The sequence below is a fragment of the Equus przewalskii genome, chromosome X (assembly GCF_037783145.1).
Source record: "Equus przewalskii isolate Varuska chromosome X, EquPr2, whole genome shotgun sequence".
In the NCBI taxonomy this organism is placed as follows: domain Eukaryota; kingdom Metazoa; phylum Chordata; class Mammalia; order Perissodactyla; family Equidae; genus Equus; species Equus przewalskii.
In genome coordinates, this window is record NC_091863.1 from 7159647 (window position 1) to 7187006 (window position 27360).

The 27360-nt window shown below is 40.7% G+C and overlaps 1 protein-coding gene across 4 annotated transcripts in view; it reads right to left on the reverse strand.

Annotated features, from left to right (window-relative positions):
• Nucleotides 1-1314: 1314 nt before the first annotated feature.
• MID1 (midline 1) overlaps nucleotides 1315-27360 on the reverse strand; it is a 347027-nt gene continuing 320981 nt past the window's right edge. For all 4 annotated transcript variants that reach the window (XM_070604434.1, XM_070604436.1, XM_070604433.1 and 1 more), the window contains exons 8-10: nucleotides 20110-20271; nucleotides 16690-16897; nucleotides 1315-5446 (exon numbers count right to left, since the gene is read on the reverse strand). In XM_070604434.1, the coding sequence (XP_070460535.1) occupies nucleotides 5098-5446; nucleotides 16690-16897; nucleotides 20110-20271 (719 nt within the window). In that variant the 3' untranslated portion in view covers nucleotides 1315-5097. The remainder of the gene's footprint in view (nucleotides 5447-16689; nucleotides 16898-20109; nucleotides 20272-27360) is intronic.

A 27360-nucleotide genomic window follows, 5' to 3' on the forward strand; every position in this document is an offset into this window, starting at 1 on the left:
TGAGTTCTGTGATTTCACAGAATTGCTGTAATTCAAAGTTGGAAAGGACTTGAGAGCTCACTGAAGCCCAGAGCCATGAGGGGACATGGCTGAGTTAGTTCTCAGTGAGGGGATAGTTAGAGAATGCCCTGATGCCTTTGGGCCACCAGGCCAGTACTGTATCTGCTACAGCAAGAGTTGGCAAATGACGCATGGTCCGAGAGCAGCCCAACGCCTGTTTTTGTAAACAAAGTTTTACTGGAACACAGTCAGACCCATTTGTTTACATATCCTCTACGGCTGCTTTTCCTCTACCGTCACAGAGTTGAGTAGTTGCTACAGAGACCACTATATGGCTCGCAACCCGTAAAATATTCACCATCTGACCTTTATGGAAAAGGTGCCGAGCACTGCGACTACAGCATTGGCTGCCAATCCTGGCTGCATTTTATAATCACTTCAAAAAAAAAAAGTACAGGGTAGTGAGCCACACTCTAGGCCTTCTCATCCCCAATCTTTCAGGATGAGATCAAGGAATCAGCATTTGTAAAAAACGTGCTTTTAATGCTCAACCAAGTTAAGAATCACTGCATTACACCATGCTGCATGTAAAGCACATTGCCTTGAAAACACATTTCAGGCTATAAGTGCATTTTTATATGGGATATGAGACTGGCTGAAGCCCTCCAGACCGGTGCTCCACACACTTTTGAATCCCCTGGAGGGGCTTGTTAGGACTCCGATTGCTGAGTCCCACCCCCAGAGATTCTGATGAGCAGGTCTGGGGTGGGGCTGGAGAACTGGCGTTTCTAACAAGCTTGCAGGTGGAGCTGATGCTGCAGACCCCTGACTACACTCTGCACGGCACTGACCTACATCAAAAGGGCTTTTGTCTCAAATGAGAGAAAGTCAAGTCTTGTGAGCCATGGGATGGGGTTGGGGATAGATTTATAGACCAACTGCTGGGATTGTTCCAGACCACACTGTAAAAACCCTCACTCTTCGGCTCCAGTCATCCTTGTCCTCCCCTCCTCCACTCCATCTGTAAGACTCGAAATCAAGCCATTCTTATTCTGGATCTCCACTCCTGTATAGGTTTTCTTTCATTGTAGTTTTAAATTCCCTGGAGAATATTTTGAATCTTGTAAAATAATTGTGCTTTGACTGTAGAGAGGCAGGATGGTGGATGTGAGAAAGTTTCAGGCATAAAAGAAAATGAATTATGTGCTGCATAGTGGTACAAAAACCCAGCAGAAGTTGAATAAATATTTGTGGAAATCATGGATGCAAAAACAACATGATGAAAAGGCAACAGAGACAGGCAGACAGTGGGACTTGGAACCACAAAAATGATTTTATTTAGAACCAGAAAGCAACAGCAATTGCGAGAATATTCTGGGCTGAGGGCTTGGCAGTGTGACTCAAGTACCAGGGATTGAACTGACTTTTCATTTCCAAACTAAGCAAATCACAGCTAGATCTTCATGACACTTATCAGTGGATTCCCATTTACACAGGTTTCAATTGCTTTTCAGATTTTTGTAAATATTTTTAAAAGTGAAGGAGCCACTGCAGTGAAGGTTTTGAATTGAATCGGTGTCCCTTTCCTTTTTTTATTTTTAGTTTTTGGGTATATTAGGCATTGAGTCAATTACAGGAAAAGTAAAAGATATTTGTGAGAGTTTTGCTTTAAAAAGTTCCCCCCAAACCAAGAGTTTCTCAACTACAGTACTATTGATATTTTGGGCTGCATCATTCTTTGTCCTGGGGAGCGGGGGCGGCTGTGCCATGCATTGTAGGATGTTTAGCAGCATCCCTGGTCTCTACCCACCAGATGCCAGTGGCGCCCTCCCCCAAGTTGGGACAACCAAAAATGACTCCAGACATTGCCAAATTGCCCCCTTGTTGAGAAGCACCATTTAAAACACATCCTCCCGCCCCCATCGTCTTTGTATCCTTTTAAACATTTTATAAGGGTAGACCAGATCGTCAACTTCCCAACACCAAAGCACATAGACGCGAGCAATATGCGTGTCTCTCTGCAGGCATAGCATATGTGCCTGGAGCTGAAGCAGATTCCACATTCAATGGAGGGCGCTGGTTCAATTCTTCAGGAAGTTTAAGGTCAATATATCAGTACCATAATAAAAAAGCCTGCTTGTCATCGGGCCTTTTCCTCTTTTCCAGCAGAAACCATCATCATTTGCAGTTTTTGAAGTCATTTTCTTTTAAAGCTGGGAAGAAAATCTTCACCTAGGCCCACTCTCATCTTAATCCATTTAGATTCCTACTTGAATTATATGGCCAGCCACTGTCAACATTGGATCCAAGTTTCTTCATTTATATCCACCAGGAAGAGAGGTACCATGTTTCGGAGTTCTGAGGACTGGCTACATAATTTGCAAGGCCCAGTGCAAAATGAAAATGCAGGCCCCTTGTTCAAAAATTATTAGGAATTTCAAGACGGTGACAGCAGAGCACTAAACCAAGCACTGGGCACTTCTGGGCCCACGGCCCTGGGCAACTGCACGGTTCGTACACCCACGACGTCGGACCTGGCGGCGTCGGTCGGTGCTGCATCGATTTTGTTGTATTGATTTAATGGGCACTGCCGTCTTCTTTCTCCCTTGTATCGCAGTGTTTCTTGCTGTGAAGTGAGGACCTCTAAAACAAAATACCATGACCCCGATCCAGTTAAAGAATTGTACTGCAGCAAACGTTTCTAGCATATATTTTTTAGGCTTGCAAAAAATCCACATGGAAATCTTTTCTACATCATTACAGTAATGAAAGTAAACACTGTGGCCTTTCACCATATACATATTTTCCTGTAAATATGACAACACGGAAATAGTAACTGCTATTATCCACAGTGTTTTTAAGTTAGCAAGGAGTGAGACTTCCACAACAAAATTATAACATAATCCTTCTCGTCCTTAGAAAAATAGCCAAAACATAACCTAAACAGCTGGCAGTGAAAATTTGAGTAGTAACTTCTTTATATTGAAAAACATTATATCCACGGAAATATTGTCCTTCTGGTAAATGCTTTACATTAACATCATAAGGCAAACTGTAGCATTTATTGGTACCTGGAAACCATGATTTTCAAAACTCAGAAGCTGAGTTTTAGACCCTTTTATTTAAAACCTGTTAGTGTACAAAGTGCATTAAAATATCTATTACCCAGCTACCGAAAACAGTATGTGAAAATTACTGAGACAACCGTTTCAGTTTATTCAGGGAAGGCAAATACACATTGCTTTTATATTGTAAAAAAAAAAAAAAATCAGTAAGTTTCCAGAGAATGATTAATTGTTTTCCATTGAGGTGTCCATCTTTTAGATGTGAAATTGTCCTAAGTAGCTATCAAAATATTCCTCTGGGTATAAATAATATAGGAAATATATAGACTCTATCTGTTAAAAGGAGAGCATCTGCCAGTGAGGAGGACAGAAGCACCCTGGAAGCCGCCCGTGAAGTCCGGACTCGCAAACACAAAACGTGAGGCTGAAACCGCGGGTCTTTGGACGGATTTCAGGGAAACAACTGGTTGATTTGGTTAAAAACAAAATCACTAAAAACAATGCCTAACTCCAGCAGTCTGTTCAGTCAAAATGGCCGACTCAGTAGCCCAGATAAATATTTTAGCAAATGTAACTGTTTATAGACGTCATGCCCTTCATCAGGGTAGAACCAATGCCGGACCCCAGGTCCAAAGACTGCTTGAGAAAGCCTTCCCTCACGGGCCCTGCCGACGCGCCAGGTGAGCCTGCCAAGCATCCCATCCGATATCCTACTAGCAGGTTCTCTCAGCAGGTTCCAGCAGGGGAATAGCAAGTTTGATTTCTTTTTGTCTTACAACTCTATGGTAAACTACACTAGAATATACAGAGGGCCTTCTACACCTTTCAAGATGTGTTTAACAAAGGTCTGTGTGTAATAACTTTGGAGGTACTAGTGAGCAGTACGCAACATCCCTTGTCCTTACCGACTCATAAATATTAAGTGTTTTCCGGGTGACTTATATTTGGGCATGCTAGTGGTGGTAGGGGCCATGTGTTGATGTCCTGGAGAGCAAAATCAATCCACAGTGGTGCCGCTGTTTGTGACAGAAGATGTTTATCTCCTCAGCCCCAGCAACAGACGAAATATGATTTGGGGGAGGGGAAACAGGATAGCTATTAAATATAGTGAAGAAAGTTCACAGGTCTAAAGAATCTAGTAAAAGGAAGAACGAAATAGATTTATATCATGAGATAGAATCCTACTTCTGATAAAACACATCAGCCCGGATTTCTGAATAATCAGTAGGATTCAAAGTGACTTACTTTCAATTGCAATCTCATTCTTAATGTTCTCCCAGAATCCTTAATCCTGGGAAAAGCAGGGCAAAATACAGCCAAAGGTTTCAGAACCCTGCTATCCAACATTATCTCAGCAGCCATCAGAGGGCAAGAGAAGACTTCACCACGGCAGATTCCAAGCTCCAAAGTCAATTCTTTCCATTCTCCGTTTTGCTCTCCATCCTAGCTGATCTAATCAAAGTTTCTGGCATCACAGTTAGAACACTTCAAAATAAACCAGAGTAAGAATGCTCGTTTACTTCCCTACTAGGCTCAAAACTACTTTTTATTTTTAAGATAGTTGCATATTTTGTTTATGCACCGTTGAAGTGACAGGACCTACGGTGGGATCAGTATGACATACGATGAGGTGAGAAAGTGAATAAGCATATGGAACTACAAAAGAGGTCTTTCTCAAGCCCATAGACTGTGATGAAATAAAGGCTGCAAAGGGCTGGTGAACTTATGGGCCTCTTAATGTGCACAAGAAAATAATTCTAAGAGTTGTAATCCTGGTTATGTTTCTTTTATAAATAATCTATAAATTTTCCTGTAAATACAAAAAAAATTTGAAGAAATTATTAAAGCCTGTACTTAATACAAAACACAGTAAAAGGGGGGAATTGCCCATTTTGAGTCCTATCTTAGCTGATTTCTGGACACTTTTCGGCGGGATTTAATCACACTCGTGAAGCCTGTGCTTTCTCTGTCCCCTAAATGGTGGCCATAACCCTTTTTATTCCCTAGAAAGCAGCTCCACGTGGCCAGGTGCTCAGGGCAGTTGCTCTGTGCAGTCCAGATGGTCTGGGATGGGAAGGCCAGTTATAATGGTCAAGCATTTGTTCCACACGGTGAAGGTGGGGCACACAGGCTGCGAGAATGTGATGTCAAAGGTGTAGAGGTGGATGGAGTTCAAAGCATCGTAGAAAGCGATGGAGCCGTTATCATAGTCTAGCAGGATGCCAACGCGCCGGAGGTGGGGGGCTGGCTCAATGGGGATTTCCTTGCTGTTGTGTCTTACCACCCAGTTATTGTGACATCGACACAGTGCCCAGGAAGCAGAGTTCTTCCCAATCCACTCGTGCTTCGGGGCTGATTTGTAAGCAAGGCCAATGGCATACCTGCAGACACAAAACAGCGACAACAAAAACAATGAGCCATTTTGCACATGTATGTTAAATCCTTTCTATAGTCCTCAGGGGTCATGAAAACATGATCCTCTATTGTCTCCTGTTCATTCTCCTTCAGTGAAAGCTTGGCAAGAACCCTGACACATGTGTTCCTCATCTTCTTCCCTCCCAAACATACAGTGGGAGGAAAGGGGCCATTGTATTTCTCTACATTCCTATTTTCAGATCGGACATTACAAGAGAATTTGCACTTTGTGTTCTACTGCCTTTTTTCTAACCCTCATGAAGACACAATGAACTCTCTAGACCAGAGCTGTTCAATAGAACGTTCTGCAATGATTGAAATGTTCTGCTCTGTTCAATATGGTAGCCATATATGGCTCTTGGGCACTGGAACTGTGGCTGGTGAGACTGAGGAACCAGACTTTAATTTTTTTTTTGTTTGTTTTTTTGGTTCATGTTTTTTTTCTATTTTAATGGCTTTTTTTAAATTGAGTTAATGATAGGTTACAAACTTGTAAAATTTCAGTTGTATATTATTGATTGTCAGTCATGTTGCAGGTGCACCACTCAACCCCCTGTGCCCATCCCTCACCCCACCTCTCCCCTGGTAGCCACCAATCTGTTCTCTCTGTCTACATTTTTAAATTCCTCACATGAGTGGAGTCATACAGAGATTGTCCTTCTCTAACTGGCTTATTTCACTTAACATAATTCCCTCAAGGTCCATCCATGTTGTTGCAAATGGAATGATTTTGTTCTTTTTTTACGGCTGAGTAATATTCCATTGTATATATCATATCTTCTTTCATATACCAATCATCTGTTGATGGGCACTTAGGTTGCTTCCACGTCTTGGCTATTGTAAATAATGCTGCAATAAACATTGGGGTACATAGGATTTTTGGAATTGCTGACTTCAAGCTCTCTGGATAGATACCCAGCAGTGGAATAGCTGGGTCATATGGTAGTTCTATTTTTAATTTTTTGAGGAATCTCCATACTGTTTTCCATAGTGGCTGCACCAGTTTGCATTCCCACCAGCAGTGTATGAGGGTTCCTGTTTCTCCACAACCTCTCCAACATTTGTTACTATTAGTTTTAGATATTTTTGTCATTCTAATGGGTGTAAGGTGATATCTTAGTGTAGTTTTGATTTGCATTTCCCTGATGATCAGCGATGCTGAGCATCTTTTCATGTGCCTATTGGCCATCCGTATATCTTCTCTGGAGAAATGTCTGTTCATGTCCCCTGCCCATTTTTTGATCGGGTTGTTTGATTTTTTGTTGTTGAGTTGTGTGAGTTCTTTATATATTATGGATATTAAGCCTTTGTCAGATATATGACTTGCAAATATTTTTTCCCAGTTAGTGGGTGTTTTTTTTTTGCTTCAATCCTGTTTTCATTTGCCTTGAAGAAGCTCTTTTGTCTGATGAAGTCCCATTTGTTAATTCTTTCTATTATTTCCCTTCTCTGAGAAGACATGGTGTCTGAAAAGATCCTTTTAATACTGATGTCAGAGTGTACTGCCTACGTTTTCTTCTAGAAGCCTTATGGTTTCAGGTCTCACCTTTAGGTCTTTGATTCATTTTGAGTTTATTTTGGTGAACGGTGAGAAAGAATGGTCAATTTTCATTCTTTTACATGTGGCTTTTCAGTTTTCCCAGCACCATTTGTTGAAAAGACTTTCTTTTCTCCATTGTATGCCCTCAGCTCCTTTGTCGAAGATTAGCTGTCCATAGATGTGTGGTTTTATTTCTGGGCTTTCAATTCTGTTCCATTGATCTGTGCACCTGTTTTTGTACCAGTACCATGCTGTTTTGATTACTGTAGCTTTGTAGTATGTTTTGAAGTCAGGGATTGTGATGCCTCCCGTTTTGTTCTTTTTTCTCAGGATTGCTTTAGCAATTCGGGGTCTTTTGTTGCCCCATATGAATTTTAGGATTCTTTGTTCTAATTCTGTAAAGAATGTCATTGGGATTCTGATTGGGATAGTGTTGCATCTGTAGATTGCTTTAGGTAGAACGGACATTTTAACTATGTTTATTCTTCCAATCCATGTACATGGAATGTCTTCCATCTCCTTATATCGTCATTCAATTCTCTCAGAAAGGCCTTGTAATTTTCATTGTATAGGTCCTTCACTTCCTTAGTTAAATTTATCCTGAGGTATTTTATTCTTTTTGTTGCGATTGTGAATGGTATTGTGTTCTTGAGTTCTTTTTCTGTTAGCTTGTTATTAGAATATAGAAATGCTACTGATTTATGCAAATTGATTTTATACCCTGCAACTTTGCTGTAGTTGTTGATTACTCCTACAAGTTTTCCAATGGATTCTTTGGGGTTTTCTATATATAAGATCATGTCATCTGAAAACAGCAAGAGTTTCACTATTTCCCTCCCTATTTGGATTCCTTTTATTCCTTTTTCTTGCCTGATTGCTCTGGCCAGGACTTCCAGTCCTGTGTTAAATAAGAGTGGTAATAGAGGGCATCCTTGTCTTGTTCCTGTTTTCAACGGGATGGCACTCAGTTTTTGCTCATTGAGTATGATGTTGGCTGTGGGTTTGTCATATATGGCCATTATTATGTTGAGGTAGTTTCCTTCTATGCCCATTTTGTTCAGAGTTTTTATCATAAATGGCTGTTGGATCTTGTCAAATGCTTTCTCTGCATCTATTGAGATGATCATGTGGTTGTTACTCCTCAGTTTGTTGATGTGGTGCATCACGTTGATTGTTTTGCAGATGTTGAACCATCCCCGTGTCCCTGGTATGAATCCCACTTGATCATGATGTATGATCCTTTTGACGAGTTGCTGAATTCTGGTTGCCAAAATTTTGTTTAGAATTTTTGCAACTATGTTCATCAGTGATATTGGCCTGTAGTTCTCTTTTTTCGTGGTGTCCTTATCAGGCTTTGGTATCAGTGCGATGTTGGCCTCATAGAATGTGTTAGGAAGTGTTCCATCCTCCCTAATTTTTTGGAATAGCTAGGAAAGAATAGGTATTAAATCCTCTCTGCAAGTTTGGTAGAATTCCCCAGGAAAGCCATCTGGTCCTGGGGTTTTATTTTTTGGATGTTTTTGATTGCTGTTTCAATCTCTTTCCTTGTGGTTGGTCTGTTCAAATTGTCTGCATCTTCTTGAGTGAATTTTGGGAGAGTGTAGGAATCCAAGAATTTATCCATTTCCTCTAGGTTATCCATTTTGTTGGCATATAATTTCTCGTAGTATTCTCTTATAATCTGTTGTATTTCTGCAGAGTCTGTTGTTATTTCTCCTCGCTCATTTCTGATTTTGTTTATTTGAGCTTTCTCCCTTTTTTTCTTTGCAAGTCTGGCTAGTGGTTTGTCAATTTTATTTGTCTTCTCAAAGAACCAGCTCTTTGTTTCATTGATCCTTTCTACCGCCTTTTTTGTTTCAATAGCATTTATTTCTGCTCTGATTCTTATTATTTCTCTCCTTCTGCTGACTTTGGGCTTTGTTTGTTCTTCTTTCTCTAATTCAGTTAGGTGTAGTTTAAGATTGCTTACTTGGGATTTTTCTTGTTTTTTAAGATGTGTCTGTATTGCAATGAATTTTCCTCTTACTACAGCTTTTGCTGTATCCCATATGAGTTGGTATGGCATGTTATCATTTTCATTTGTCTCCAGGTATTTTTTTATTTCTTCTTTAATTTCTTCAATGATCCATTGCTTGTTCAGTAGCGTATTGTTTAGTCTCCACATCCTTATGCCTTTCTCAGCTTTTTTCTTGTAATTAATTTCTAGCCTTATAGCATTATGATCAGAGAAGATGCTTGTTATTATTTCAATTTTTTAAAATTTGTAGAGGTTTTCCTTGTTTCCGAACATATGGTCTATCCTTGAGAATAGTCCATGCGCACTTGAGAAGAATGTGTATTCTGCTGTTTTAGGATGAAGCATTCTGTATTAAGTCCAATTGTCTTAGTTTTTCATTTAGCTCCACTATTACCTTGTTGATTTTCTGTCTGGATGATGTGTCCATTGATGTGAGGGGGGTGTTGAGGTCCTCTACTATTATTGTGTTGTTTTTAAGATCTTCCTTTAGGTCTGTTAATAGTTGCTTTATGAACTTTGGTGCTCCTGTGTTGGGTGCATAGATATTTATGAGCGTTATTTCTTCTTGATGAAGTGTCCCCTTGATCATTATATATTGTCCCTCTGTGTCTCTCTTTACCTGCCTTATTTTGAAATCCGTTTTATCTGATATAAGTATTGCAACACCTGCTTTCTTTTGCTTGCTATTAGCTTGAAGTATTGTCTTCCACCCCTTCACTCTGAGCCTGTGTTTGTCCTTGGGGCTGAGGTGTGTTTCCTGGAGGCAACAAATTGTTGGATCTTGTTCTTTAATCCATTTTGCTACTCTGTGTCTTTTTATTGGAAAGTTCAATCCGTTTACATTGAGGGTGATTATTGATGCATGTGGACTTAATGCTGTCAATCTATCACTTGTCATCTGGTTTTCCTGTATTACCTTTGTTTCTCGTCCTGTGTGTTTTAGCCTATCCATTGACTCTGCAAGTTCTTATGCTGGGATTCTTAGATTTTTCTTTATTTATGTTTTGTGGCTCTGTTCTGTTTTTTAGTTTAGTGGCTACCCTGAAGTTTGTATTTAGAATCTTGTGTATAATATAGTCTATTCTCTGGTGGTCTCTTACTTACTTGGCCTAGACTAATTTAGTCCCTTTCCTCTTACCCTCCTAAATTATTATTTTGATTTCTTAGTCCAACTCGTATTATGAGTTTGTAGTTAGAGTGATAAGATCGTCTTTGCTTTGGTAGTTTCCTTACCTTTATCCTAATGCTGTAGTTGAATATTTGCTATCCTGTTCTGGTTCTATTTATCTGTCTCCCTACCTGTGGTTTGTGACCCCTTTCTCCCTTTTTTCTTTTTTCAGGTATGAGAGCCTTCTTGAGGATTTCTTGTAGTGGAGGACTTTTGGTTACAGATTCCCTTAACTTTTGTTTGTCTGGAAAAGATTTAATTTCTCCCTCATATCTGAAGGATATTCTTGCTAGATAGAGTATTCTTGGCTGAAGATTTTTAAAGTTTTGAATATGTCACTCCATTCTCTCCTAGCTTGTAAGGTTTCTGTAGAGAAATCTGCTGAAAGTCTGATAGGAGTTCCTTTGTAGGTTATTTTCTTCTGTCTTGCTGCCCTGAGTATTCTTTCTTTGTCTTTCATTTTTGCCATTTTTACTACCCTATGCCTTGCAGTAGGTCTTTTTACATTGACAAATCTAGGAGATCTGAAAGCTTCCTCCACACACGTTTCTCCCTCAATCCCTAGATTTGGGAAGTTCTCTTCTATTATTTCATTAAGCACACTTTCAGCTCCATTTTCCTTTTCCACGTTCTCAGGAATTCCGATGATCCTTAAATTCTTTCTCCTCATTGAACCCACTATTTCTCTGATATTTTCCTCATTTTTTTAAATCCTTAGTTCTCTTCCTCTGTCTGGAGCTATTCAGCCTGTATATCTTCGATTATGCTAATTTGCTCCTCTATGGTGTCTACCCAGGCATTCAGGGAATCCGTATTCTGTTTTATCTGGTCCATAGTATTTTTCATCTCTAGTAGTTCTGTTTGATTCTTCTTTATAGTTTCAATCTCTTTTGTGAAGTAACTCCAGAACTCATTGACTTGTTTCTCTATCTTTCCCTTTACCTCATTGAATTTTTTGATGATAGCTACTCTGAACTCGTTTTCACTTAGTTTACCTATTTCCAAGTCCTCAGGACTTAATTCCATGCTTTTATTGTTTTCCTTCTGGTCTGGGGCTTTTATAAATTGCTGGATGGTAGAGGAGCGGTTTTTGCGCATGATGGTAGAATTTGGTTGCAGTTACAGACTGTCGCCACTAGATGGGGGTCGAGAGCCGCATGTTCTGAGCTCTCCACCTTCAGGCAAGATGGCGGCGCCCAGCGTGGGTTGGGGGAGGAGGGGCAGTTTCTCTCACATGCTGATCTGGATTCCAATCAGCTCTCGTTCTCTGGTCTCCTGGGGGCCCTGGCTTGATGGGGTCCCCACACATGGAAGCTTTCCCCCGTTAGGGGTTTCCACTGCACCGGTGGCGGGAGTCCTGGACAATCCCCTGGTCGTGCGGCCCCTCCCCCGCTCCTTCCTGCACCCGCAGCAGTGATCCCAGTCTCTAGGGGAAGGAGAGAAGTTCTCTCCTATCCTGCTTCAGCTCCTCCCAGGCCAGCAGCAGCCTCTCTGTCCTCCTTCGTCTTGGTGCTGTAGGTCTCTGACGGTCTGACGTTAGGTTTATTGGCTGAAATTCAGTTTTTCCAATCCTTTGTTGTAGTTTGGAGGGGAGAGTCCCCGGGTCAGCTCACCCCACCATTTTGCTCCACCCCTTCCACCAAACTTTAATTTTAATTGTTAAATTATTTAAATAGCCATGTGTGGCCCATGGCTACCATACTGGACAGGACAACGCTAGACTTCTCCTTTCAACTTTCAATTTTTCAACTGACACTGTGTCTGTCATTTCCTACAATTTCAAGTGCACTTTGCAAAAAGCAAGCATCGAAAATAATTTTCATTTATGTGGTTAGGTTCCTTGTCATATCCCAGCCTCAGTTTTCTTATCTATACCACAGAGATGATGAGAGTCTCCATCTCTGAGGGTTACTTTGAGGAGTAAAGGAAAGAATACATGTAAAATCCTGGGGACAAGGCCAGAAATGGAATACTCAGTAACTGTTATTAGTAATGTGTCATTGGGCAAAAATAATAAAGTAAGTCCCAGAATCAAAATTTGAACCTAGGATGACTCAAAAGGCCACAAACTTAACATTCTCTAGTGCCTTCTCTCACCAGAAATTGTGTAATTCATCACTCCCGAGAACCCTTCTGATTATATTTCTTACTACATTAAAAAACATTCTGAATGTCTTTGAACAGATGGATATCCTGGTTATTCTAAATGTTCTCTTACTGCTCAAAAAAATGTTAAGAATTCTTTCTACAACGTTCTACGCTTCTTAATCTCTTTTTCTCCTGCTGAGGTATGTCTCCGTAATATTTATAGTATTTCAGTTATTAAGGTAAGCAAACCCCATTATTGTTAATAAAGAGTGAATGATTCAGAGTTCAACTTTTAATATGTTATAGCAGAAACCAGTCGAAGTGGATATTGATATATAGAACCTTACCCAATGCAGAGAGAAAAACTTCATTGGTCTTTGATAAAATGATATTCTTTGAAAAATCACGTGTTGGATTTAAAATGCAATCACTTTAAGAGTGGTGTGTTAAAAAAGATAATGAATATAACATGCCATCATTGAATTAAAAGAGAGGATGGAACTGATAATTCGTTAAGCCCACCAAACCAGCCTGTCTGCTGTCAACTTGGCCTCCTCTCTTCTCTCTTGTAGATCTTGCTCGGCATTTCCCAGAATCCCCTTTCCAGTACTAGTAGTCTGGTGCAGGTTCTGCCATTGTGATGCCTTTGCACAAGATCCAGAAGCTCTAAGAGGAGGGAAACAGTCTTTTCCAGACAGCAGACAATAGAGGTGAGGTTTGTGGAAGCTTCCGGGTGAGCTCCTGGGTATACTTGCCTTTGGGCTGTGGGTAGTTTTCCAGCACCCACAGCTCATCGTGGCCTCGTGGACTGGAGCAGCAGGCTCCCTGACTTGCACTCCCAGCCCTTCCAGGGCTCCAGTAAGCCTCTGGGTCATTCCTCCTTGAAGCACCTAGAGTGATTTCTGTTTTTCTGCCGAACCCTCACTGAGACACTTGGGAAATGCTTTTGTTTTGCAATTTTAAGTATTTTCTCCAAAGATGTTCTCTATTCCCTGGCAAACAGCATTTCCATTTTTCAGACAATTTGGAACCCGCATTTGCATTACAGAATAGCCATACGTCTGTGTTGTTTCGTTCTCATTGCTGCACACCATTTGTATCTTTTATTAAAGAACTTTGACGTTTATTTCCCATTTGAACCTTAACTGAACCCCCTATGAAGTAGCTGAGGCAGGTCTGACTGACTTCATTTAGCAAATGGGAAAACACAGAGAAAGTTAAAATTAGGAGCAAAAACCAGAATCTGGCCCCTCCTCCTTGACTTCTGGCCCAGTAGTCTTTGCGTGAACCCATGTTTAGTTAACACCATTTCATAAAACACCAAGTGCACATTAACAGCATTAGAGAGTAAGAAAATAACTATGTGTATAGTCCATTAAGCAAAGGAAAATACCATTATATTATCATTAATCTGTAAAACTATGTACATATTTCCACTGAGCTTGAAAAGTGCAGGCAGAAGGTAATGTTCCATTAAGTTACGCAGTGAGACTCAGAGAATTCAAAAAGTATAAAAATTATGTTTCTCAGAGCAATGTTAACATGCCCCATTGCACAGATCATAACATATATGTTAATTTAAAGTCAGGACTATATTTCACAAGAAAATATATGTGTCATTAGCTGTTGCAAGTCAAGGCATCATAGGCATCTGATCATTGGAGTCACCCCTTCCTCGCTAACATCTCCCAGGAAATGTTAAACTAATTTCTACATGAGAGTTTTCTGCAATTGACACAATCAGGTTTGCAAAGAACCAAAGTGTGGCAATTAATTTTACAATTTTTCCCCCCTCAAGAGTTGGTTTGACATCTGGAGGGCGTTTTCAAGGTAATGCTGATCTGTGTTTACATCACTGAAGTGGGCTGGGGGAATTCCCCGCACCATTCATCAATGGGAATGAGATCATAACGATCGGGTATCATTTATCATAAATAATTATTAATGGGCTTGGAATTATTTAGACACTGGATTCCATCCCAGATTAATACAGCACGTTAATTAACTAGAAATGTTTGCTTTTCGCACCTGCACAAATTCATTGTATTTTCCTTTGGGCTTTTATCTCACCCCAGTGCAGTTAAAGACTGTAAATGCCAGCCTGGCCCAGAGCCGAGTGGGGCGGAAGGATCTGTCCTCCATCCTCCAGCAGGATGTTGGAAGAGAAAAAGGTTCTGGGCAAAGAGAATTGTGAGGATCACAACAGAAGAAAATCTACTTGCTTGGCCAATACAGACACCATGGTTGGGAGAAATGAGACACTTTTGACTTTACTCAGATTTCAGCTGACTTGCCCAGCACTATCAGGGACTTAGACACAACGCATTATGTGCATAGATTTGAATTGAAAGGTTTTTTTTATAATAAATAAGAAGTGTTTGAGCATCTTTATATCAAAAATAACACAGTTATAATACTATCTTCAAGTTATGCAGTTTTGAGTTTTATTTTTTTAAAGGACGGATTAAGCTGTTACTCATTAAGTACACCACTATAAGCTCTAAGAAGTGACTCTAATGTTTCAAAAATATAACGTGGAGGTTAAGAGCAGGGATCAGCAAACTACAAGCCATGGGCCCAATCTGGCCCTCTGCTTGTTATTATGAATGAAGTTTTATTGGCACCCAGCCACACCCATTTGTGGATGTGTGGTCTACGGCTGCCTTCCCACTACAACAGTAGAGTTCAGTAGTTGTAACAAAAATCATCAGGCCTGCAAAACTAGAAATATTGGCTCTCTGGCCCTTTACAGACAACATTTGCGGATGCTTGCTTAAGAGCTTGCACCCTCAGTACAGACTTCCTAACTCCGTCACCCATGAGCTTTGTGACCTCAGGCATGTGTCTCAGTCATCTCATCTGTAAAACGGGACACTAGCACCTACCTTTGTTAGGTTGAATAAATGAGTTATCATCTGTAAAATGTTTAGACCAGTGCCTGGCACATAGTTGTGCTAGATGAGGGCTTGTTAAATAAAAATAAAATAGCTCCCTTTTGGAGCAATAGCAAGCAGGCACATGAGACCAACAGCCAGAGGAAGGGGTGCAGGCTGTGGGATAGGCAAGGTCAGCTCTGGGAGGCTAAATTGGCATGGTAAACTAATTCTAACATAGACTGCATCTTGGCCTTTGCCCTTAGACCTAAAGAACTCAGTGCACTAAAGTCACTGGGCTGGATCTAGCCAGAACTTTTTTTTTTCAATGAAGAAGATTGTTCCTGAGCTAACATCTGTACCCATCACCCTCTATTTTGTATGTGGGACACTGCCACAGCATGGCTTGATGAGTGGTGCATAGGTCTGCACCTGGGATCCGAACCCATGAGCCCTGGGCTGCCGAAGTGGAGTGCGTGAACTTAACCACTACGCCACCAGGCTGGCCCCTACCAGACCTTTTGAAATGATTTCCAGCCAATGATCACTGCTCCATCCCCAGCCCTCAGCTATTTGCACCAACTGGCCCAGTCTAGAATCACAAAATGTCCAAGGCAACAGAAATCAGTTTTTAAAATGTTGAAGAGTAACGTTTTAGAGTAGGAATTGGCAAACTTTTTCTGTAAAGGGCCAGAGAGTTTTGCCTTTGTAGACCATTGGATTCTATCTTAACTGCTCAACTCTGCTGTGTAGCTCAAAGGCAGCCATGGACAATATGGAAAAGAACGGGCATGGCTATGTTCCCATAAAACTTTGTTTACCAAAACAAGCAGTGGGCTAGGTTTGGCCCAAGGGCTGTAGTCTGCTGACCCTTTTTAAGCATAAAAGAGAAGCTCTTCCAGGGACTAGGACTCTATCATCTTAGCTGCAATTCTTGCCATAAATGAAAAATGGACAGATTTAAAACAAAGGTTTTTCTATTGGTTGAATGGTAGATTAGATGACTGCTTGGCAAATATTCACTCCCTCCTCTCACCTCCATGGGAGGAATATACTTCCCTGCACCATTGGCTTTGGGCTTGGCCATATAACTGGCTTTGGCCAGTGAGAAATTAGTAGACATGATGCAAGCAGAGGCTTAAAATGTGCTTGCATAGTTGGGCTTGTATTCTTGGGCTCCTTAAGAAGGGCACAGCCCGGGTAGGCCACACATCCAAGGAGGATGAAGAGACATATAGAACAGACCTAGATCCAACCTACAGCTTAAAGCAAAGCCCAGTTGCGATTAGCTTTGATCAGCTAATCCACAGATGTGGGAGTTGGTGAGGAATAATAAATAATTGTTTGAAGCCACTGAATTTTGGGGTGTTTGTTATGCAGCATTACCATAGCAACAGCTGACTGATAAAGCTTTTCTGCATATTATTCTTTAAGATGGACCCTGGTACGGGTCAATGCTCTGACCAAGTACAGAATGAGATGTGCCTTTTTATAATTGGATGACAATAGATATAATTGCCTACCAGGTACTTCCACTTATGACCACTTCCCAGTAATGCCGGCCACTATCAATGAACACGTTTCCAGCTACGCCATAGCTCCCTTGGCTGGTGAAGCGTTCAGGTGTGTGACTCTTTTTGGATGATGACTCATCACGTTCTACTGTCAAGTTATCATGTGACACTTTTAGCTTTCGATGTGCAGATTTGGGGTCCAGTTTAAATGGTTGGCCTGGAAACAAGTTTACAAAACAAAAAAAGGCAGAGAAAAAGGACTGTTTAGCATGACCAATAATATATTTTCAGAATCAGATTTAAAAAGCACAGTAAGATAGTGAATACGAACATGTCCCTGCCTTCACGAGCTCCCAGTCTGTCAGTTCTAAGATAGGGGATCCAAAGGTGCTGCGCTCCCTCGTCAGCAACAGCATGGGTCAGGATCAACCAGAACACATGGTATAAGCTATCCTCATGGTCAACCCTTGCCTTGTTCGATCCAGCCTAGGATGCATTCATGCTCAAGAGAATTCAGACCAGAAACCACATGAATCAAGGCTGCAGATTTTAACATATAGAATATTCTAAAATATTATTTTGAGATTTTTCAAAATTAAAGCATTACTCTCATGAGCTCAGAAGGACTATAAAATTGTGTACTTTACAGCCTACAAGATTAGAAAAAACACATGATAGCAACACCTGGATTTTCGACTCCTGAGTTTATTTATATATATAATAAGGCACTCTCTATTTCACTATTCACATTTGTGTTTTGAAGATTGAACCATTATAAAATCTTGGCAGAGTCACACCTAAACATCTTGTTGTAGCTGTTACTTCTTCAAGAATTCAACACTGGTTTGGAGGACTGCCTGTCATTCAACACCACATCAGGTATAAGGCATTTAAAGTCAGGAAATGAGTTACAAGCTGATGCGAATACCATGGTGTCCAAACTCCACAGTCACTGGTGCAACTGGTAGGCCCATTCTGCCCAGTGTACAGGTCTCAGACAATCATAGGAAAAAGTTTGGTAAATTCAACTGTGGTAATACATGATGCTGGCTGAGAAATTGAGGCAGCGAGCATGGGGTAATGTGTGTTATGTCACATGCAGGTAGGCCAATGGATTTCCAATCACTGCTTGGATACAAACATGACACCAGCACCCCTAAAATCCTTTCTTTTAAGATCTGGGACCAGCATATTATTTCTGCAAGAGGCCAGATAGTAAACATTTTCAGCTGTGATCACCATGTGGCCTCTTCTGTAGCTATTTAACTCTGCAGTTGTAGCAGGGAAGCAGCCATAGACAATAGGTAAATGGATGGGTGAGGCTGTGTGCCAATAAAACTTTATTTAAAAAAACAGGCAGCCAAATTTGACCCATGGGCTATTGTTTGCTGACCCATTTTAGATTTTTGTCCAATCGAAAAAAAAAAAACCCTTAAAGGGGGAGCTGAGAAAATCCCTAAGTGCTGAGCAGGGAGCAGGTATTCTCAGAGGCTGTAAGACCTGTTGGATTTTGGCTTGTCTTGTAAAAAAAAAAAAATATTGTCCTCAGGAATAATCATGCCAGTCAGCAACTATTAGGGATAGAGTATGAACTAAGACAAGAAGAGTATGAAGATAGTTTTGCCTAAGATATTTCACTTTTTAAAGGTGGGAGATAGATAGAATGTGTGTAAAAATAAGTGGACACTAACGGGTGGATTAGGAAGAAATTCCATAAAGGCACCCATCATTGAAAATGAAGGCCGTGTCCTGCTTGTCCTTCACAAAGTGAGGAATATCAGAATGTTACAGCCATCAGAAAGACTGGCCTCGTGATGATGAGCTGTGTCCTGCTTGCCTCCGCTCACATCCTCACCCACACACTTACAGAGCAGAGTCACGCCAGCTTAGGTCAGGCCCGACCCCCTGCATCCTCAGGGAGCAACTTGCATCTGCGCCCCAGATGTGTTTCCCAAATAAACCATCGCCTACTCTGTCCAAGTTCAAGGCTTTTGCTTCAATGAGGACAAATTAGTTCAGGGAACAAATTAATCATTTACTCTACTAAACAATTCATTGTAACATTTGTACACACAGGAGTTTGGCAAACTATAGCATGAAGGCCAAATCCAGTGCACCGTCTGTTTGTGAATAAAGTTTTACTGAAACACGGCCATGCCCATTTGCTTCTGCACTACAATGGCACAGTTGAATAACTGTGACCAGGACCGTCTGACCTGTTCAGCCCCAAATATTTACTATCTGGCACATTACAGGAAAAGTTTGCCAACCTCTTGTATATAATTTGATAACATCTGGTCAATGACTGCATGTCTAGAAATGAAGATGACATTACCTGTCTATATGAAACGAATAAATTATCTTTAGTAAAACTGATGAAGCACAAATAAGGTGTCTCAGAGATATATTCTACAGAATTAACCTCAGTGTATGCATTTCTTTTTTTTTCTACGTAACCTCTAAAAATTCTTCTTCTTTACCAGTAGAAACATTGAGAGGAGAAATCAGCTTAATGTTTAAGAGTGTGTGTCTTAAACACATATATCTGGAGTAAGACAGTTATTTGACTACTGAAATCAAGGATTTTGATTCAATGAAGGTTCCTCCTGAAAAGCAGTTAATTGTTCCTGTTGACTGGCTGGCAACCCTGTAACATGGCTCGATACTGACACACTCCAATTTGCTTTCCTTTGAGAGGTCTTATACAAAGAAATACTGTGTTATATAACAGTATTTCTAGATCAAAAAGATGTAAAGAAAGAAGAGAGGATAAAACAAAACATATGCGGGCAGAGACAGAGAGAGGGAATTGATAGTGTTACAAGACGCATGTATAGGCCAGATCAGTCTTTGTTGTGGGGGCTGTACTGAATATTGTAGAATGTTTCTCATCATCCCTGGCCTCTAACCAGTAGATACCAGTAGCATCCACCCCAGTTGTGATAATCAAAAATGTCTCCAGACTTTGCTCAATGTCCCCCAGAGGGGGAATTGCCTCTGATTGAGAATCACAGACTTAAGACAGATATCTGGAGTAAAAAAAAAAAAGAGAATTTCTGAAGAGTTATTAATTTGCTATTCTACTATGGACAACAATACTATTTGCCATGTACAGTGCCCCAGCTATGTGTCACGCTTTATAAGTACAGATTCTAATTCTCCCAAGAACCCCTCCAGGATTATTTATTTTAAAAATAAGAAGTCTGGAGTGCAGAGAGGTTGAGGGTCTCATAGTCCTTAAGGGGTAGAGTCAGTTTTGCAACCCAGAGGTATCTGATACAAAATTCACTACTCCACACTGCCTCTTTACTTGCTTTTTGAGGCTGTCAGCAATGCCTCAGACAGAGAAAAGGAAAAGAAAGGGGGATAGAGGCAGCTGACAGGAGAGTAGATGAGAGATGACAGCTCTGCTGAGCTCATGGCACTTACTATTTGTCTTCAACTTCCCAGGCTCACTGCTGCGGCTGCCCGCCTGGTTGATGGCCTTGACAATGAAGATGTATTTGGTGCCGCTCTGCAAACCATGGACTGTGTAGTGGTTCTGCTTGATGTTGGGCACGATCATCCAGCTATCGGCTGAGTTACACAGACCTGCAAAGCCAACCAGACATGGTGCAGTTCTTTGGCGCAAGCATGGGGCAATGTTTGCATAATTTTAAGGTTGCATAATTTTAGGTTATTTGAACCATAAATGGAGTGCTTTGTCACTTCTTAGGGAGACCACCAACAAACGTGAGTGCTCAGTGTCCTGCCTACAGTAGGAGGTCAACCTGTATTTACTATTATTATTATTATTATTATTATTATTTATCGAGGAAGATTAGCCCTGAGCTAACTACTGCGAATACTCCTCTTTTTGCTGAGGAAGACTGGCCCTGAGCTAACATCCATGCCCGTCTTCCTCTACTTTATACATGGGACGCCTACCACAGCATTGCTTTTGCCAAGAAGTGCCATGTCTGCACCTGGGATCCGAAGTGGCAAACCCCAGGCTCCCGAGAAGCTGAACATGCGAACTTAACTGCTGCGCCACCGGGCCAGCCCCTGTATTTATTATTATATACTCCTACTGTGTGTTCTAAATTAAAAAAACAATTAAAATTATTATATTGCAAATTCTATTCAGTGTGAATAGGGGCAGCAAAAGTGGTTCTGTCGGGGATCTTAAGCACTGTATATGTGCATGATGCGTTATTAGGTGCTGTGGGGATGAAATGAAAGCAGCAAGTAATCACTGATTCCTCTCCATGCACCCTCACCCCCATTCTCATTACAATGCTCATTAAATTTTGGATCTCATCAAATTCGAGACTCACAGAATGTGAGAAGAGACCTGAGTCATGTATGAGAAATTGGCTTCACTAACATAGATGTAGTAGATTGCATTTTTGCGTGTAATTCTTCATCCCGCCCTGGATCCAGGCCTAAGTGACTTGGTAGTTGCTCCCTCTAAAGAGAGGGAATATATTCCCTCCTTACATGGCTTTCCATTTGGCCATGTGACTGACTTCTTTGGGTCAGCAGGATGAGGGTGAAATGACAATGTGCCAGTTCCAAGAGTAAGCATTACAAGGCCTTGAGAGTTTCTGTTGCCCCAATGTGCCTCTGTCATTGCCATGGGAAGAACATTCCCCAGATAGTCTGCTCATCCCAACAGACTGAGAGACACAGGGAACAGCTCTACTGTCCAGCTAATGCCCAGCCAATGCAGCAGCGAAGTCAACAGAGACTGGCAAGCTCCAACCCAATCTCTGACAGGGGAGCTAAGAAAACGATCATCAGGGTTGTTTGTGATCCAGCATTAGTGTGGCTGCAGTTAACTGATTCAGGAGACAGAGTCCTAAGAGAACCCTGGAGCAGCGGCACCTATGGGCGGGTCTTAGAAAAGCACCAACAGGGATTTTGACCAGCTGCATCCCTAGCATGGCTGGTTTCAAAGTAGAGCAGGCTGCTGCTCTGGCTGCATTCTGCAGGATGTGGGTTGGGAAGCAGGCTGAGAATTTACGATGCTTGGAAGAATATGTAGGAAAAAGGAAGCCTGTTTTGTTTTGCAGCTGGCTGATGCTGAAAACATCTCTTTGGTATGGGGCCCAACTCTCCTCTCTCCCCTTTCCACCCATCAATCTCCACTCTAACAGAAACTTTTCCCAGCCCCCTGGTGACTGGTCAGTCATGAAGTTTCCTGACTCCAGTGAATTTCCTTCACCAGTTCTTGGTAGAGGGGTGGGCCCCTCCACTTCCTGAGGGGCTCTACACTCGCCTCCCCCTCCTTCCCTTTCAGTGGATTTGCAAGTCAAAGAGTTAGTTCTTTTGATCTTGAGGCAACTTATACCTTACCATACTCCCAAGAAGCAGTCCCTTAATCTTTCTTTGGTCTCACTTCTTTGAGAATCTAATAAAACATTTCTGTAGAAAGAAATTCACAAATGCATATCCATACCAGCCCACAAATATTTGCATAGCATTTCAAGATAGTCATGGCCCCATGACATCTGTCTTTGAATCCTACTAAATAATTTCTCCAGTTTTTGAATTGAGCATTGATCACGGTAGTCTCATAGTTGAGAAGAACTTAAAAAGTATTTTGTCAACTGTGAAAATTCACCCCATATGATTTGTATCTTGGGTACATAGTATTTTCAAGCATACTTCAGTGAGTCTCTAAAATATATATATATATATACGACCTTGTGAATTTTCTATCCACTCTTTTCTTTTCCACCTGTGAACATTTTCACCAGGACGACTGCCAGATTTGACAAAGGCAGCATAAAGCAAGGCAATAATGAGACTCACAGAGGGTGAGTGTGTGTGTTCATGTTTGGAGACGTAGTAGTGCAACTAAGGCACCATCCACCCCCACCCCCCACTCCCAATTTCCCCCTAACTCTTAGCTCTCTGTTCTCCTACCAGTTCTCACTTGTATGAGATCCAGGAAAACATCCACTAATAGTTCAGTAGCATGGAACTCTCCCTACTACATAACCTTTTGGATACTTTCTCACCTTACCTTTTCCTTGAACATAGCTGTAATAAACTCAATACTTCTGGATAGTGCCACAGCCAAATAGCAGATTTTGATCCAAACAAAGAAGAGTCATTTTGAACTCTGAGCTCTGGGCCCCAAGAAGCCTGTAACTCACTTTAGATATTTAATAAGAATATTACAAGAGTAATAAAACAAAAACAATGAACTTTTCTATTGCCTAGGATAACCCACTCATATTCCTAGACCTTTGTCAACAGCAGTCAGGCAGGAATGAAAACAATAACAGCGTTCAGCAGAATCAAATGAGAATCCTATCAATGTCACTGAGCTTACACTGTTTCCGTTTAATTGCATATGTTACAGTAAAATGACTATTGTGGTCAAAGAAAGCAAATGTAAAAATGTTTCAATAAGCTTTACATCACTGTCCAACCCCAAGGCCGGGTTTAATGTGGTGGGGGAACGCTTTCAGCAACACCAAAAAGCAGATGTGTGAAACTGCTGCGAACTGCAACTTGGCCTACAGTCCAAAGTCTTAACCCAACGAAAAAGATTTAATGTTTCAGAAACCTTTTCCAAACAAAACAGAGACCCTGACTATCTCGATTATTTTGAAGAGGTCACTAATTTTTTCCTTGAATATTAAAAGAACAAAATGTTTATGCAGTAGTAAAATTTGATTGGATAGCTTTACACTGGGATAATCCGCTTTCATAAATACCAACTATTACTGTTTGGGCTTATCTTTATATTATTATTATTACCAGGGTAATAATTGAAAAGTTGATTAAAAATGCCAAGAAAGCAACATCGACCATTTTCTTCTGGGGGCTGGAGTAAGTGGGGTGCCTCGGAGTATACCATTATTGTGTTGCTAGTGTTGGTCTTGCGCCAGTACCAGTTAAACTTCTTGCATATGGCGCCAAGTGCCAGACTTCTCTGCCTTGATACCCCACTGTGTTGGGACTGTTGACCAGTTTTTATTCATCTCTTTATGAAACACCCACATAACCATGCTGACTGAAACTTCACTTTTCACCAAATTCATTTTCAATCATCTTTGAGGGTACTCCAACATTCACCTTCTCCAATTCAGCTTGAAGTATTAAAACAACAATGGAACTTGGAAGATAATTAGTTCATAATGAAACTTAATTGAGTTTTTTGATTTTGTACATTTTCTTTTCCTTCACAATGGGTCAGAAGCATTTCCCTACATAATGCCGCTCATTACAAGATGCTAATTACATTTGAGATTTCAGAGCCTTGTATAGCAACTGTCATCTTGCAGTAAAACATTATGTATAAAACATCATGCAACATGGACACCCTTCAGAAGGGCTGCGCACTGGCTTCTAACATCCTTTGTCTCTTCTAACAGATTGGATAGAAGTGAACATTCTTTTGCTTTTTCTCTATAAAAATAGTACATGTTTAATAACTTTCATGAATGTTTTCAAAATGACTGAAATAAATTAAATACAGATAACTACTTTGCTGCTAAGGCTTGGAGATGCATCTTTTGACTTTTGCTAATAATAAAAATAGGCTGCTGGGAAAAAGCCCCAATTTAAGATTTTAAATGATACATTAAGGGTAGTTTTGGAAAAAACATGGAAAACATTGTAAAATTAAATATGTATCTATTAATAAGCAATTCATTATTCTGTGGTCATAAGTCTGTTTAAAAAATGAAAAATAAAAAATTAATAATGTCATTAATTTTGCATTTGAATGTATGAATTTGATTAGGGAGAGCCTTTTTATAAGATTAAAAAGCTCCATAGATATTACCTGATTCTCCTTCACGAAAGTCAGTGGAGGGCAATTACCTAGAATTTATGATGATGAGTGAAGGACCATGACCTGGAGACAGTAAGAGACTTCCTAGTGGCACAGGGAGCTACTGCGGTTTTTGAACATCTTCTAATTTTCAGTAGTGTTCTACTCTCAGATATTGCCATTCAATATAACATCTGCAAAGGATGTTCCTCCAAATGGTAGGACAGATAGACAAACAATATTCAAGGAAGGCCTTTCACATGAGGATTGTATAAAATGCTATCATGTAGATAATCCTGGCAAATTGCACAATTGGCCTTTATCATATAACAAAAAATATCAGCTTTACAAAAATGCAATGATGGGTGACTATAGCCATATTTTTGTAGGAATAATAACTTTGAATACCTATGTGCCACCACTGTGGCAAACACAGGGCTAAGACCTTTACTTTTATTATCTCAACCATGCGAAGTTGAAACATTACCTCTTCTTATTGGTGAGGAAAGAGATTCAGAGGATGTTAAATAATCTGCCCCAAGTTATAGAGCTAGTGAGGTCCCAAGTTGGGATTCAAATCCAGGCCTCTCTCAATCACTACAAATATGCATAATAGTTAAGAAGAAAATAATTTGAGAATGATTGCATCTCAGTTACTTTTTTATCTAAATTTGTTCTTTCATTTTTGCAATTCGATCCTGTAGCATCAGGACTTTACCATATTGGTTTAATGGACATTAAAGACACAAACAAATCCCGCTTCTAACCAGCGGATGAGAGTTCTCCAGTTAGATGGGCCCCTGCAGTTTCACCGTTTTCTATCCGTCCTGGGAGAACAGGCCTTTTTGGCACCTGCGCATTAAATAAGGCAGGTCCATGATCTTCACTAAGCCATTTACATTTATTTTCCTGTGGCAACTACTTTCCAGGATCAAAACCCCTTCTCTGGAGTTACCCAAGACGAAGCTCTGAGTTCGGTAGTGTTGCTGCCATCGGATTTCTGTAGGTATGACCTTTTCTCATCTATTCCATTGATGTGTCTTGTTTTGGTGTTATTTTCCGTGCCAACAGTGTGGAAGTCAAGTTAGTTCCAGTTTGGCCACCTGGGAAACCCTAAGCTTCAAGCAGTAGATATCTTCCTTTCATTCTGGGAAAGGAGCGCTGGTAAAGAATTAGGGTTCTAGACTAGATTGCCTTCTGGCTCCACTTCCTTACTCCTCGCTGTATCCATGCCCTTTGCCATGTAACCTTGCAGGCTCTCTCATTCTGACTCTGGACTCACCCATGGGACTTGCTTTGGCCAACGGCATATCAGCTAACATGTCAAAGACAGGGGCTTGAAAAGCACGTGTGCAATCGGGCCTGCCTTTACACCTTCACCTCTGCAATCGCCTGGAGAGCATGCTTGAGCTGCACTGCAGGAGAGAGCTGCAGAGCAGTCGAGTTGCCCCAGTTATCAGCCTGATCTGTGAGGGAACCTAACCAAGATCAGCAGTACCTCCTAGCTGACCCCCAGTTGATTCTAGATGCACTAGCAATACACATTTATTGTTACATGCCATTTAGGTTCTATGGTTGTTGGCTATTCAGCAAAAGCCAACTGATACAGGGCCCATCAGTCCAGGCCAAGACTATATGTACTGTCCAAATGCCCACGATAATTTGATTCAAGAAATTTCAGGAGAGACAAAACCATCTGTAGTGGACACACCTTTGGGTGGCCCCCATGATTCCCACTCCGTACTACTTATGACTTTGTGTAATCTTCTCTCCTTGAGTGTAGGCAGGACTTATGACCTGCTTCTAAACAACAGAATATGGCCAAGGACAAAGGTCCTATCGTCTTTATCACTCTTGTGATGTTACATTATGGGAAAGGTGAAAGGAATTTGCAAATGTAATTAAGATCCCTAAATTGACTGAGTTAATCAAAAGGGAGGTTATTCTGAGTGGGTCTGACCTAATCAGATGAGCCCCTTAAAGGAGAGTTTAAAGGTAAGAGACGTGAAGTAGCAGAGACACTCTCTCTGTCCCCTGCTGGCTTTGAAGAAGAAACGTTCATGAATTCCACAACCATAATGAAATAAATTCTGACAACAACCTGAGGGAGTGAGGAAGTAGATTCTTCCTTAACTGCACCTCCAGATGAGAATGCAGCCCAGCCAACACCTTGACTTCAGCCTTAGGAGACCCTAAGAAGACCCAGTTAATCTGTGCCCAGAATCCTGACCCACAGAAACTGTGAAATAATAAATGGGTGTTGTTTTAAGCTGCTGAGTTTTGGAAAATTTCTTGCCCAGCAATAGAAACTGATATATTTTTTCCTGGATCAAGCAAAAGTAATTTCAGAGAAATATAACATTCTTCACGTGTGCCAAGAAGCATCCTTTAGGTATAAAATGACTCCAAATGTTTTCTTTTTCTGGTTACATTATTCACTCATCAACAGATGTTGCTTCTATCAATCCTCTGTGTGTCTTCAGAGAATGTTCTCTGTTTTTTGAGTCTGACACAATGCTTATCAATCTCAGTTCATTTTTTGCAATAAATCATGCCTCCTTTTCTATCTGCTCTTCTCAAACTTTCATGCTCTCCTTTTCTCTGATTGCCTTGGAATTTCTGACTATCTTTTGAATTTCATCTTCTTTAAGTGAATGTTTGATACAATCTCTGGTTCAGTTTACCTAATATACTAGTAATATTTATCCCACAACACTGAGGAAGTAATTCCTTCGGTGAAGACAAAAACAAATTAATTATACTTGCTTCTTTTTGTTGTGTTATATATATAGTATATATAGTATAGCAGTGTGTGGGTTGGTGTGTTCAGTTATATTCTCAGTATTTAGAATGTAATCATTAGATGCTACTTGTTTACCTTGCTTTAAATAGGTAGGTATTGTATAGGA